Source organism: Epinephelus lanceolatus, chromosome 21 (genome assembly GCF_041903045.1).
Source record: "Epinephelus lanceolatus isolate andai-2023 chromosome 21, ASM4190304v1, whole genome shotgun sequence".
Taxonomy (NCBI): Eukaryota; Metazoa; Chordata; class Actinopteri; order Perciformes; family Serranidae; genus Epinephelus; species Epinephelus lanceolatus.
Genome location: NC_135754.1, coordinates 28,619,350 through 28,634,745, shown reverse-complemented (window position 1 = coordinate 28,634,745; position 15,396 = coordinate 28,619,350). Strand labels below are relative to the sequence as shown.

The following is a 15,396-nucleotide window of genomic DNA, read 5'->3' as shown; positions in this document are numbered from 1 at the left end:
GTTAACGCATTTATTAACACAACCTCAGAGACTTTTGGTCCTGTTGAACAACCATGGATTTAACTTATCACTTGGTTTCTGTCTTTTCATGGGATTGTACAGAGTATCACCAGTCTAATATTTCTAACGTCTCCAATCACAGAATCTCAGTGTTCGTTTCGTGCTGAATGTTTCTTTTTCCAGGTCATACAGTCATCCCTACACAGTCATCTGCTTACTCTTCATATGACTTGTAAAACAAACGACATCCTCCACTTCTACCCGAACAACCGCCCAACCTCTGCTGTTCTTTCTTAAACATGCGACTCATCCACCAGGCTATTAGTGTGTTTATTTTACTTAAAAGACACGTTAACAGATGGACGTTTAAACAAAACTTTAAATATCTCTGTGTCTGCGCTGTACAAACAGGGCTCATGAGCATGTGTGGGTGGAGGCCTGCAGAGAGAAAACAGGATGGAGAGAAAAAGTCTTGAGATGAGCAGTCAGTCGGTGTTTGTTCCCCTCAGCCTGATTAAGATGTTGCGTTAATGTTTCCCCACCGAACAGCACTTTGAGCCCCGTTCACACAGGAGGGACGACCCACTTGTGCTAATGTGTTTTGAGTGAACAAACAGGGAGTGGAAAATTTTAAAGAAATATTTAAGGAGAGTAAAAATGATTTAGTTCATTTAGATTTTGTATGAAGATTGTCGACTTTGTTGCTGAGAGTCAGAAGTTTGAGCCCACCTTTGTGTCTGTGTGTTGCAGCCAACAGCTAGTTAGCTTAGCTTAGCACGAGGACTGGAAACGAGGAAACAAAAAGCCTGCCTCTGTCGAAAGGCAACAAAATCCACCTATGTGTCATTTTTACAGTCCAGCTTTTGGACAGAATTAACACACAAGACATAACAGATGATGTCACCTCTGGACAGAGCTGAACTAGCTGTTTCCTTCTGCTTCCAGCCTTTATGCTAAGCTAAGCTAACTTGCTGTAGCCTTGTATTAACCTGGCACTTTTGGAAAGATTTTTTTTTTACTTACTGGTTTCAAGGTGAGAACGTTTCAATCTCAAACTTATAGGGTAACTTTGGTGGTTTTTATGTGACTAATGGGAGCAACAGACAGACTGCAATTCATCCACTAAAAGCCCTTTTGTTTTATCACTGACAGGCTCAAGTTGTTAGGGTGCTCTCAGACCTAGAGTTGTGTTGCTTTGGTCTGAATCAGGGACTCATTTTGTTACAAAGTTGTATAATTGCCTAGAGTTGGTTCGTGTTCTCACGGCAGCATTTACAAGCGGACCAGATCAAATGCCTTGTGTGAGAAAGCTGCTCTTGATTGGTCAGAATTTCAATGCGGGAAAAATCCAGGAAGTAAAGCAAACGTTGAAGAAGAGTACACTTGCAAGATAAATGTGACACTTGCTAATGTCACAATGGAGGGACAACTACGCAGGTTGATTTTAGCGCTGCTCATCATGGACTATATTGCTGTCATCGTTCATTTTAGTCAAACCATACAGTTTGAAAACGAGGGGCGGCTCCAACTAGAAAACAATGTTTTGATGCATTGGATGTGCTGAATGTGCATATTAGAGCACCAGAGTTCGTTTGTAACCGGACCAAGACCACCTCTTCAAGAAGGTCTTGGTCCGGTTGTTTTGGTGCGCATCTGAGTGTGATTGCTGTGTTCACACCTGCCCAAACGAACCGTACTTAAGGGGCAAACGAACTTGAGTTCGATTGAACCGAACCAAACAGGGCAGGTGTGAAAGCACCCTTAACTTTGGTTCATTTCCTGTTCACACTGACTTTTCAAAAAATGAACCAAGAGGAGTAAACATCAAGTTCTACCAACTGACAGGTAACTTGTTGATAGGACAGTTTTGGCGTTTGTCATCCTGCATCATCAGAGCCCATGTGGGGAATCAAATCCCAGTGACTGACAGAAGTTTATGCAGCAGCACTTTAATGCTTCGTAAGTGTTTATATTTATGTTCTTTGGTTTCACAAAGACCTCAAAGAGAAATAAGTGGTTCAGTTGACAGCTTTCACTCCAGCCCAAACGAACCATACTAACCACACAAACGGACCTGAGTTGATGTAAACCGAACCAAACAGGGTAGGCGTGAAAGCACCCTAATGCCTAGTTTCCACTTGCATATGTGACTGGTGTCCATAGATTCGTAAATATATGAATGATACCTCTAGTGTCCAACGCAAGGAAGTGCATTTCTTTACTGATGGATAGGAACCTGATGGAAACTACCTGTAGCCGTGGGAGAGAAGTTCATTTAGTCCGTTTTTCACCATCCTGTAGTTTGGAAAATGCACTTAGAACATTACTGGGACAGAAACAGGACCTGTCAGATATGAGGCATGTTTTGTGAAATATTCAATTAAAAAGACGTATGAACAGCTGAACGAGTTATAGTGACGATCTGACTGTATATAATGTATAGTTGTATTTTAACAGAATAACATTAAGCTTCACAATGTCTTACAACTAGATAAAGAAATTCTTTTTAATCATACAAACTCACTTGATTATCAACAGGCAACTAAATTGAAGAAAATAGTCTGTTAGCCAGTTAGCAACCTGTTAGCTAAGCTAGCAGCACACTGTCATACGGTCTCTCCAAAATTCACTGCAAAAGTTCAGTTTTTTTTCATGGGGAATTCCGGACTAAAAAATATTACGGAGGGGAGGAGTTTCACAGGCACATCGGATATCACTGACATTCTCAGAGGAGTGAACGGAATTCTGGTTGCTTTGTCTCCGTGCACATACGTAAGTGGAAACAAGGCGTAAGTGTCTGACAACATTATGGAAAGGATCCCGACAGAGATAGACCTCTTTGCTAAAGAGTAAGATCCTTGTTTTTTAAATTCTCAAACCGCCCCGAAATCACCTTCGCCAAACCCACCAGACTCCATTTAAATAAACAGTAATTTTATCATTGTAAAACACACTTCATTCATCACTGACAGAAACAAAATAAAACTCTCAAAAACCGTCTTGGTTCATCTTTACACTGTCTCAACAATCACCAGCTCTGGTTTGGCTGAAATAAACCTTTAATTCACCCAGTTAGATGTGAAAACATGCTGACTCTATACACGCTAAAATTACTGATTATTTAAATAGGGTCTGGTGGGCTGTTTCTGGTTAAACAAACAGGTTCTTACAAAATTGTCTATCTCTGTATGGATCCTTTCCATAATGTTGTGCGACACCTGAAATAACAATCTGAGCCTGTCAGTGGCAAAAACAAGCAGTTTTAGTGGACGTACATTGAGGGTGCATAACTGCCCCGAGTGGTGAGGCTGCAGCCTGTTTGGCAGTTCCATGTCACTCAATACTGGACCAGTTTCAAAAATGGTAGAAACAAAGATTGTGAAAACTATCAATGAAAATAGAGTCCAGGTTGAGAAAAATAAAAGTTACACCTTAAAGCTAACATGGACGCAAAGCTCTCCCATGTGATACAGCTGAAAACTCTAAAACAGCTAAATGCTAAATGAGGTTGGTTTTTTTATCACTGTCAGTTTCCAAAGTCAAAAATAAACTTTCAAGAGCTGAACATTCATTCAAAAATGTCACTTTGAGTTTCTTAACGCCATTTCTTTCCTGCTCACGTCAATCAGTGGTTAATGTACACGTAAAAACAAACATTTTAATCATAAAGCTTCTTCTCGCTCCACCCTCGTCTTCCTCCCACCTCCTTCCCGTCTCGTGGTCTGATGAGCTGCACTTCTTTTTTTTCTCTCATGTCAGCAAACCTCAGCAGAGACACAGGCAGCCAAGAACTGTGGGGTCGAAGGTGCAGCATAAATTACAGCACTGCTTTTCTATCTTTCACTCTCTGACACACACACACACACACACACACACTTCAACAAACACTCCCCCTCTCACTCTCCTGACAGACACATTTTCTCACACTTGCGCACACAGCTGCTGCACAGCTGTCTGATCCATGAGGAGAAAGGCAGTAATCCGGTCGCCTACGTCTTTGATATGAATCTCTCACACACACACTCACACACACACACTCTGAGGATAAAGCTTTTATTCGCTGATAAAACAGCCACAGAAGTTTTCCTTCTCTCATTTAGAGGATTTAAAAACACAAGATAAAACACCACAAAGACTGTTAAAAAAAAGAAAATTGACTGATTTTTTTTTTTTTTTTACTGCACACACTGAGGCCCCGGCAGCTCATTAGCTTGGCTTAGCTTAGCTTAGCTTAGCATAAAGACTGGAAACTGGGGGGAACCAACCCGGCTCTGTCCAAAGGTAACAAAATCTATCAGGTGAATATTGAACATGATATCTTAATTTGTTCAAAAACGTTTAAAAAGTTTAAAAAACTACAATTTGCCATTTTAGGCCCTGATCACACAGAAGGTGTTTTAGCAGCTGTGTTACTGGCCCAAGAATGCTAGCATGTGTTTTGGTTTATCTGAACAGAGGTGAAGAGCCGAGACATGTGGCCCTTCACGCCTGTCATGCAACACTTGTGTTCAGATTTTGTTACCGCCCGATGTCACTTACACTAGAAGGTCAAAGGGCCCTGCACATGGTTATTATGTCCGCACTCTCACTAGCTGCTCACTAGCATTCTGGCTAGTCATGTTAGCGGTTGTGTTGTACAGCTGGAGATACTGCCTTTTTTTATTATTATTATTAAATGCCACTAGTGAAATAAAACACTTGCTGCGCCTTTTTATTGTTGCCAGGCAACCCCAGACTCACCCTCGTATTCTAACCTCCCCATGTAATCAATCTACCATTTATTTATTTTAGTTATTTCACAGTAATTAGTATTTAGTTCCTGACATGTTGAGGCAGAGGGCACTTGCTGTAGCTCTGGTTGAGGGTGAGAGGCAGTCAGTAAATAGTTTGTTGGGCACAGGGAAACAGAGATCTGTGTGGGTACATGAGACCCTAAAAAAGAGGGTGGATCATGGGGAATACCACCAGTTGGTCCAGGAGCTTCTCCTCCATGATGGATGTTTCCAGGCATATTTTAGGATGACTCAGGGGCAGTTTGACAATCTGCTGTCTATCATCAGGGCGTATAGCTCTGGGTATCCAGTAGTCTCGCTCACCAGACCTTTCTCAAGAAAAGAAAGGTTTGGCTGGGCCCACTCTTACTTTAAAATTGGAGAAGAAAAACGCCCCGGCTGCTTGTATACCTTTCAATCAATCACAGTCGTTCTGGGCGGTGCCACAGCAACGGTGCGCTTGCAAAAATATATATATATATATATTTTTTTAACAATTTATTTATTGAAATTTTTCAAACAAAGTACAATATTTCAGAGTCAATACCATTAACATTAGGTATTAAATGGGGTGAAAAAGATAATAGTAATAATTATAATAATAAAAATGGTAACAACAACGAAAATAATACTAAGATAAAATAAAACAATAAAGATGAGGAAAAATAAATAAATAAACAAAAATAAAACAACACTAAAACAAATTAAGTTACAACAACAGTAATAACCCATACTCACATCGGTAGAAAGTGCATTACAGAGGTAAAACAAAACAAGACATACAGAGGTTGGTACAGGAAATAGAAATAACAGCAGGAGGCTTGGATAAGGTTATATCATTCTCACACATAATGTTACATTACACCTAACCTTTTGGGCTATTTACCCAAACATTGAGTGAATTCCAGAATCAAGCCCTATTTCAATTCCGACCATGTACATCACCCATAGGAGCAGCTCCATTATGTAAAAAGGTTACAAATCCTCCCCAACACTTATTAAAGACTAATGGTTTTTTCCTGAGATTAAACATGATCTTTTCTGATGGCAAGTATGACGAGAGCTCTTTAAGCCACAAAGAAACACCAGGGGGGTCCTCGCTTTTCCAGTTGATAGCTATACATTTGTTAGCCGCAATTAAGGCTAATCTGATAAAACGAGTGTTGACTCTCATATTAATTGGTAAAATCGACAGGTCCCCCAATAGTGTCAGCCGTGGATTGGCCGGGATTTCCACCCCCACAATTCCTTTAACAATGTCCAAGATAGATCTCCAGTACTGCTCCAAACATCTACACATCCGCTTGCAAAAATATTGCCGGGGGGAAACAGGTTTTGGTGTAACACGCCCACAAAAATATCGCCTACAGGACGCGAACCATGGCAGAAAAATGGCTACATCCCCGCAAGATCAAACACCGCAAAAGTTAGTAAAGGACATGTTGAAAACTGCTACACAACCGGAGGTGGTAGGGTGGGACTTCAGCGGGTGGCTCGTTCCGCCCAATGAGAGGCTGATCTATGCAGCGAACTTCCGCCCACTCAGACTAGGTATCCAGCAACCGCTACTACCAGTTTGTCCTCCATTGTTTACCAGCTGTAAACTTGTTGTTGTGACGACCACAGAAGGCCCGCCTCTCAAATCATTGGATTGGACAATGGGGGAAAAAACAAGATTACAAGGGGCGCTGCTAGTTGCAGAAAGGCGAGGCACGTAGCAACGCCATGACAGCAAGCTTCATTTTCATAAAAAACAATTACAAAAAGCTTTCTGTGTGATCGGGGCCTTAAAGGCATCCTGCGTTGATGACGTAGCCCTGGCGTTAACACTACAAAAGATAAGTGGTCAGAAGCATCTGATTGAGTGGTTTCAGTGGTCAGATCACAATGTCTCTTTGTGGTCGTCTACACGTCTACGTATTTACATTCAGAACTTGTGATCAGCTCACCCAAGACACATGTTAAATGCCATGTAAGAACAGGCCTCAAGCATCCACTGGCTGCCTGGCAACTGGTGCCAGCCAAGAACCAGTCCGGCCCTGTACAAAATGGCCAATTGTTGTTTTTAAATGCTGGTTTTTGTACAGATTAACAAGCGATAACACGTGTAACTCAATGATGGCTCACCGGCTTTGAACCGTAGTTGGGAACATTCTGGCTTATTAGCATTAACTGTCTTGGCTTGTTATCAGCTGGTGCCTAGTGTCTAGCGGTCCAGACCAGCTCGCTGAAGGCAGGATAGTGAGGCACCAACAATGGCTTTATTGCAGTCTTCACCACTGAACAATGAACGTGGCCTTCTCATGAGGAGTAGCCCTGAGCTTATCTAGACACTTAATTCTACTGGCTATCGTCACTATTGCCACATGCCATCTTCACCACCAGCTGCTTCCCACCATGCATGAAGCACACGTCACACACTCACAGGTTACCCACAAGGCCACTTTTTTAAAGGAGAAAAAAGGGTGAGCTGGTGATATGTAAGTTACTGAGATTTGGAGTTGCTTGTAGGCAGGCTGGCTAGCTGTTTCCCCCTGTTTCCAGTCTTTATGCTAAGCTAAGCTAACTGGCTGCCAGCTGGACCGTCATAGTTAATGTGCAGACATGAGAGTGTACCTTTAAATGCCGTTATGTTTCTAACTCCCAGAGTGCATCACATCGTATTTCCCATAGTGCTCTGTGAGAATTTAATGCAAATGGGAGTAAAGAGCCGCGAATGAGGAACAATTCTGGTGCATTCTGTCCGTGTGAGATGAGAGGAAGACTGGACAATGAGAATCTTTGTGAGAGGAGAAGAAGAGGCTGTTTGCAAGTCTCTGGGGCCTTTTGAATCAGTCACATACAATGTTACACAAAATAAAACACACAGTATATTGTCCCTGCAGCAGGAACACACTGTGAGACATACAACACCTCCAAATGTCCTCGTCTGGACAATTATTCATGAGCTGGAGTCAGTAATAAACCTGGGGGCGACAATTTAATCAGTTAATTCATTTTCCTTTGATTACAAGTCCTGAAATTTGTACTCAAGTACAGGACTTTAGTTATGTTAGTTACCGTCAGTGGTAGTTACAATCTTCCTCTCTAACATGCAGGCAACACAGGTGTTCAGGTGCTCTCATGTGTCCTACCTGCAGCCGTCTCTGCCTCGGAGCTGGATTAGGCTTGTGCGCTGCAGATGGCTGTCAGTTGGGCTGTAGGAGAAGATACAAGCTGCACAGCCTCTCCTGCTCAGCCCCAGGCCACGAGACATCAACACAACCAGGTGGATACAGCACCACCTGCCTGAAACTCATTTTGCTTCATGTTTAGTTTACTGCAGCCCTCATTCTGACACAACAGACGACTGCACAACAGTTAAATGTAAGTTATTCATTATGTTCATGAGGCTGGTAAATGTTTGAATACGTCTGTTAACTCAGTATGAAGTCAAACTTTTTAATTGCACAGGCAGCGTGTCTGAGAGTGTTTAATAGAATAATTTTAGGTGCCTGAAGAGAGAAAACTGTACTACAGTATGTTGAGTTTGAAGGTTCATTGTTGCCCTCGGAAGTAGTGAAGTTCTTAGATAAAGGTCCACCTGCTGTATATAACTCTAAAGAAAAAGGCAAAAATTAGAAGTCAGAAAAATAAAATGTGAGCAGCAAGTTTGTCTTATTTACAACCTCGAAATCATCTTAGATTCAAATGTGAAGACCACTGGTACATGTAAATATATATGGAATTTATACGGGCAAAAAGTCCTAAATGAACCTTTACATTTGTTAATAAGACCATTATGAATTTATTGTGATGCCATATTGGTATTTCCAGCTGATGACATGAACAGTTTTCAGGGTGTCTACAGGTATCAGTCACTTGAATTTAATGTATTTAAGACCTTTTCAAAATCATATTTAACCAACTTTAAGACTGATTTTTAAACAATTCCTATTTTTCTTACATCTCTTACATCATGGATCTGCAGTTTGGGGCGGCTTTTGATTTGCTGGTCCATCTACATCCCAACCCTCACCTATGGTCATGAGCTCTGGGTAGTGACCGGAAGAAAGAGATCGCAGATACAAGCGGCTGAAATGAGTTTCCTCCATGGGGTGGCTGGGCTCAGCCTTAGAGATAGGGTAAGGAGCTCGGACATCCGGAGGGAGCTCGGAGTAGAGCCACTGCTTCTTCATGTTGAATGGGGTCAGTTGAGGTGGTTCGGGCATCTGATCAGGATGCCTCCTGGGTGCCTCCTGCTGGAGGTGTTTTATGCATGTCCCACTGGTAGGAGGCCCCGGGGCAGACCCAGAACACACTGGAGGGATTACATATCTCATCTGGCCTGGGAACACCTTGGGGTCCCCCAGGAGGAGCTGGAAAGTGTTGCTGGGGAGAGGGATGTCTGGGGTGCTTTACTCAGCCCGCTGCCCCCGCGACCTGGCCCAGAATAAGTTGATGAAAATGAATGGATGGATCTTTTTCCTATTTAAGTATTGCAGATAAGTATAAAGGTAGGTACCACTGAGTTAATTTAACCGACAGGTAAGTGCAAGTAAAAAGCCCTGTGGGCCAAATAGGGTGCCAGGTGGCCCGCCAACCATTTTCCAATTCATAGTAGAATTTAAATTACTTCACACTGGGATATTTTATTACTTTGAGTGTAAATAAGGTGCCAGAGAATAAAGCAGTTTCGTGTTTAAAAAAATCTTTTTTTTTAAAGATGCTGCTCGTTGTGGAGGGCCCTCTAACGATGGTGGCTGGTGCAAAACACCAGTGGCTCTATCAAAAGCCAGTGTTTGTCATCAAGTTACCTAGATTCATGTTCATTTGTCATCCCTGTGTTGCCTGTTTTATTTTGGTAACCGCTGTCTCATCTTGTTTCAGATTCCACATCCTGTCCTTTGTGATTCCTTGCCCCGCCCTAATGTGTTTCACCTGTGTCTCATGTCTCCCATGTCTTAGTTGAAGTCCTTGTTTTCCCCTGTTTGTTGCCAGATTATCTTTGCCCTTAAGTAAGAGTCCTAGCGTTTCCCTAGTGTTACCTCTGTGTGTGTGTTTGACCGTTTTTGCTCGTGACCACCCTTTCTGCCTGTCGTTTTTGGATACTCTTGCCTGTGTGACTGACTACCCTGCATACCAACCTTTGCCTGACTAAAAACCCTGAACTTTCATCTGAGTCTGGGAGTCTGCTCAGTGAGTCCATCTCCAGTTTGTGCTTGGTAATGTTTGGTTTGTTCTTTCCGGGCTACTGAAGAATCATGGCGTCGGAACATGGCGAGGACCCGCTCCCTATGTAGATGTAAACAGTTCATTCTAAGGTAAGAGAAGCACAACAATGCTTATTTTCCAGTGATTATGAAATAATGAAAACATATTTATTATTTGAAATTCCATCACTGTTCACTATCCCCCTAAATCCTGCACACTGAAGCTTCAAGGCTGAATATTTATGAAATTTAAGACAGTTTGAGACTTTTTTTAAGACCTGCAGACGAAGAAGAAGAAAGAAGAAGTGAGTTCAAATAGGTTGTAAGGGGCTTGATTATGACGGGCCTTAAAGGTGAGAAGCAGAATCTTGATGCGACTTTCTGTGGACGTGTACACTTGTATTTATCCCTCCCTGTACATTTTAATACTGACTTCAGTGCTCTGTTTAATCCAGTGTCCTGCTGCTGTCTCCCACAGAGGCATCTCCACACTGTCACCAACAGCTGACTCCACCTGCTGCTGGTGTGTGACCACCAGAGCCTGGTGAGATCTAAGTGAGCCCGAGAAGCAATTTCAATTCCATAATAACGACTCTGTGATTTCTGAATTTCTCATCTTTTTTTATTCACATACAGTACCTTCAATTCTGGACAGATTACATTCAAGAATATCAAAAGGAAATGCCAAAAGAGTGAATTCCCTCACAAACCCAACAAGCACAGAGAAATGCATTGGGATGTACAGTACGTATACCTCTGATAAAAATCTACACACGTTAGATACGCAGACGTTATAGGCTACAGCAGGGTAACGTGTACTCTATAACATGTGCAGGACATAACGTGTGACCGCAGGGCCGAGCTATTTACACTGGATCCAAAAATTGTAGTTCCTCTTCACCATTTCATCTTTCTTTTTTTATACATATTAACATGTACAGTAATCTTCTTTAGTGGGGAGAGCTGGAAACCGTTTCTCCAACATCCTTTGAATCACACACACATCACGCCGGTTGTTGTTTGAAAGCACTCTACTCTCTACTTCACCATAAATAAAACAATTACAAAAATATACCTCACTTCAAACAGAGCCATAGCAAGAAAAAGAGCGTACAGCCATCGTGGAATGATAAAAAACAACAACACATATCAACCTGTGAGAATAAGATGGAGGGAAAGATGGAGGAGAGGTTTGAAGGGGGGCGGGGGGGCTGGTTTCCAGGACAGTGTGTGAAAGAGTTTAAAGAACAAGCTGGAATTCCAATGAAAGACAGCAGTTTTAATGGGAATGTTTGAGGTTGTGACAGGCTGTGGATGGCAGCTGCGGATTGGCTGGGACGGTGGCGGTGACGTGGGTAGTCTGGGCGGAGGAGGTTGATTTCCTGACATGTTGTTTCCTTTCAAGTCAAACCGCCCCCCCTCTCTCTTTGTGGGAAGATGTGTCGAGGTTAGTAGACATCAGCGATACAGGAATGCGGGGGTTAAAAACTCCAGGTCCATGTTGGATTAGTAGTGTGTTTACATTCACAGGTATATCCCATCGTACTAAGGCTCAGGAGGCTGCGATGTGTGTCAGTGTATGTGTTGCTGCTGCTGTTCCTCCTGAGAAGCAGAAGACTAGAAGCGGAGCTATTTTTTCTTGGAGTTGACGCTCTTGCAGACCCAATTCATGCCCTCCTGAAAGGAAGAGAAACAGCAGTGGTGAGAAGAAGAATGAAGATGAATGCAAATAAAGAAAGAAGTAAAAGCTCAGCTAGAGCGCTCACCTGAATCCCCTCACCAGTGAGGGCGGAGCAAGACTGGATCTGCCACATGCGATCCCGGATGGTGTGCAGATTGAGACCCTCCGCGATCTCGGAGGCCGGGGCGGCCGTCAGCAGGTCCTGCTTGTTTGCAAAGATCAGCACCGGAACGCCGCTCAACTTCTCTTCATCCAATAACTCAGCCAGTTCCTGCAACACACACAAACATCTGTCAGTTACACATAAACACGCACACAAATACTGTGACACAAAAAATATGAGACTCAAGAGCTTTGTGTTCAAGTTGTAGACTTGAGACTTGAAACTTGGACTCTAGGGATATATTGTTTGCTCCTTCAGTGTGGTTCATTTGGGCAGGTGTGAACACAGCGATCACACTTGGGTGCGCAACAACCAGACCGAGACCTTCTTGAAGAGGTGGTCTCAGTCCGGTTACAAACAAATGTGTTGCGACCTGGATGTGAACCAACTGCAGTCACATGACACATTGTTTGGGTTAAACATGAACATGTTACAGTCCTGGAGGATTATTAATGTGCACCTCCTCCTGTACTGCCTTAATATGCACATTCAGCACATCCAATGCATCAAAACATTGTTTTCTAGTTGGAGCCACGCCTCGTTTTCAAACTGTATGGTTTGACTAAAATGAACAATGACAGCAATATAGTCCATGATGAGCAGCGCTAAAATCAACCTGCGTAGTTGTCCCTCCATTGTGACATTAGAAAGTGTCACATTTATCTTGCAAGTGTACTCTTCTTCAACGTTTGCTTTACTTCCTGGATTTTTCCCACCTGGAAATTCTGACCAATCAAGAGCAGCTTTCTCACACAAGGCATGTGATCTGGTCCGCTTGTAAATGCTGCAGTGAGAACACGAACCAACTCTAAGCAATAATGCAACTTTGAAACAAAATTAGTCCCTGATTCAGACCAAAGCAAGACAACTCTAGGTCTGGAAGCACCCTTATTTTCTGTGTTCGGGACATTTCTGAGCGTGTAACCCCACAGTGCTCAGGTGAGGTTATAAAAAGGTAGCAACCAGGTGCTTGACTGTAAGCAGCACACATCCAAAAAACACTGAAATGGAAAAAAAAATGCAAATATAAGAAGGTGAAACACCAAACTAGAGTGAATCTGTGGTTGGCCTTTAATTTCACTTTAACTGGTGAGTGTGTTTACAAACATCCATCCATTTTTTAACCACTTATCCTGTTGGGGTCACAGGGGGGCTGGATCCTATCCCAGCTGACATTAGGTGAGAGGCGGGGCACACCCTGGACAGGTCACCAGACTATCACAGGGCTGACACATAGAGACAGACAACCATTCACACTCACATTCACACCTACGGACAATTTAGAGTCACCAATTAACCTGCATGTCTTTGGACTGTGGGAGGAAGCTGGAGTACTGGAGTAAAACCCACGCTGACACAGGGAGAACATGCAAACTCCGCAGAGGAGCTTCCCCACCCTGGGTTTGAACCAGGGACCCTCTTTCTGTGAGGCCCAGTGCTAACCACTGCACTGTCCATCTCTTATTTGTTGTGTTAAAACCCAACAAAGACAGTGGCCGGCTCCTGCATCAAAAGGACTTGGTCTCATTTTAAAAACATTAAATCCCCATTAACACTGTCTTTCAGGGAAAATGTTCAAATGTCGTCCATCTCATTTCGTCGTCAGCAATTGGGGACTTGAACGTCACGTCCAATTTGCTTATGAAGACTTAAGACTTGTAAAACATTGTATTCAAACTTAAACAATTGGTTTAAGGACAAAAATAGTCTGCAACAATTCTGAAATTCAACTAACTGTTTAAAGGTCTAGGTCTTTGATTTGTCCCTTCTGGGTTACTGTAGAAAACAGTATGCCGGACTCTGTGAAGTGGATCGGCTCCGTATGTGGATATAAACCGCTCATTATCAAGTAACAAAAACACAACAATTCTTATTTTCAGGGATTTATAAACTACTGAAAACATTGTTATGAATATTATATTCCGTTTTTGCCAATAGAGGTCTCTAAATTCTACACACTGGACCTTTAAGTTATTTATTTATTTAACAAGTCCAGAGATGCCATTGGTTTTAACTTATCAATAGCAGCTGTTTTCTGGTTTTCTTTGCCTCCTATGATAGTAAATGCTGAATGAAATCAATGTTTTTGGGTTAGTTGGACAAAATAAAGCTCCAAGGAAATGTGATGGAGATTTTTTGTCTATTTAGCAACACTGTGTAGATAGAATGATTAATGAAATTTATTAAGAAAACAATCTCCAGATGAATAGAAAATGAAAATAATCATTAGGTGTAACCGTAAAGTATCGCAGTAAAGGCACAGTCCACACAGACACAAACTAACACGCAGTGTACATACCTGTCCCGTCTCCTCGAATCTCTTTCTGTCAGCGCTGTCAATGACATAAATCTGAAACAAAGGGAAGTGTTCCTTGTGAGCATGTGCAGCAGGTCCTCGGTGCATGTGTGATGACACCAAGGATGAACGGATCAAAACAGGAATGTAAACTTTTTTTTAAAGAAAAATCCACTCACCAGCACGTCAGTGTTTTCAAAATAGTTTCTCCAGTATGGCCTGATCTTCCTCTGACCCCCAATGTCCCAAACATTCAGTTTAAAACCCTGAGACTGGACGCTCTTGATGTTGAATCCCTGCAGAGAACAGAAAACATGAAGTGGGTTAAAAAAAAAGGGAAACACATGTAATTCCTGACCCTAAAAATTCACACATCCTTGTTGTATTGTGTCTGTTTACTCCAATAACAGGTGGTGCACCTATGAGACCTCCGTCCATACCTGTGTGGGGGTGATGTGGCTGATGTCCTCAGATGCCAGCTGTTTGAGCAAGGTGGTCTTCCCGCCGTTGTCCAGACCCAGCAGCAGTATCCTCACCTCCTGGTCTGGTGTGCTCTTTAGCTTGCGCAGGATGGACAGCAATCCCTGCAACAATCAGTGAAAAGCAGCCATGTGATGTTACTTTGCCAGGGGGACAGGGGGAGCACTGTGGCAGCTGACCACCATTGTACAGATGCATCTCTTTTTACAGGCCGTGCAAGTGCAACTCTAGTCCCCATTGTGGCTGTTTGAGATGGGCAAACACCCATCTAACGGTACCGGTGTGTGAGGACAACGACACGTCCCGTTAGCAGCTCGTCACATCATCTTCTTTGTTTATTTTTCTGTGCCTTGCGGGCTTGTTGTTTGAGCGCAAGGCTAGTTAACGGCACGCAAACGGGAGCTAAGTGTAGCTAACGTGCTAAGCTAATCTCCCCTGATAACTGAACGAAGCAACAAGGCAGCTTTTGCAGTTGAATGTTTTTCTCGGCGAGTCGCTAACAGCGACGGCCATTATATCTCAAATATACTAAAGCTAGCGCTACTTAATGCGAATATGTTCACATGTTTACGTGATGTTAGCGGTTAACAGCTAATTATTATACGACAAATTAAACTCACCATCTTGTTGCCTTCTCTCCTGGAGACGCCGCAGAGGGTTACTAAGGGGGGTGACGTCAGACGCACAGTTACGTACGCAGCTCGAGGACAGCCCCAAACATGGCGGGCGAGTGGCTAGCTAACTTAGCTGCTAACAGCTAAATATGTCAAATACAGACCAGGAATAGTTCCCAATGTTTTATTCTGTTGACG

At 42.8% G+C, this 15,396-nt stretch overlaps 1 protein-coding gene across 1 annotated transcript; it reads right to left on the bottom strand.

The window, feature by feature from the left end:
* Window positions 1–10,572: 10,572 nt before the first annotated feature.
* arl3b (ADP ribosylation factor like GTPase 3b) lies at window positions 10,573–15,317 on the bottom strand. The gene is made up of 6 exons (XM_033611687.2): window positions 15,205–15,317; window positions 14,545–14,688; window positions 14,284–14,400; window positions 14,108–14,158; window positions 11,731–11,916; window positions 10,573–11,641 (listed from the first exon to the last, which is right to left on the bottom strand). The coding sequence occupies exons 1-6, from the start codon at window positions 15,205–15,207 to the stop codon at window positions 11,594–11,596; spliced, it is 549 nt and encodes a 182-aa protein (XP_033467578.1). The 5' UTR covers window positions 15,208–15,317; the 3' UTR covers window positions 10,573–11,593.
* Between the last annotated feature and the right edge of the window lie 79 nt (window positions 15,318–15,396).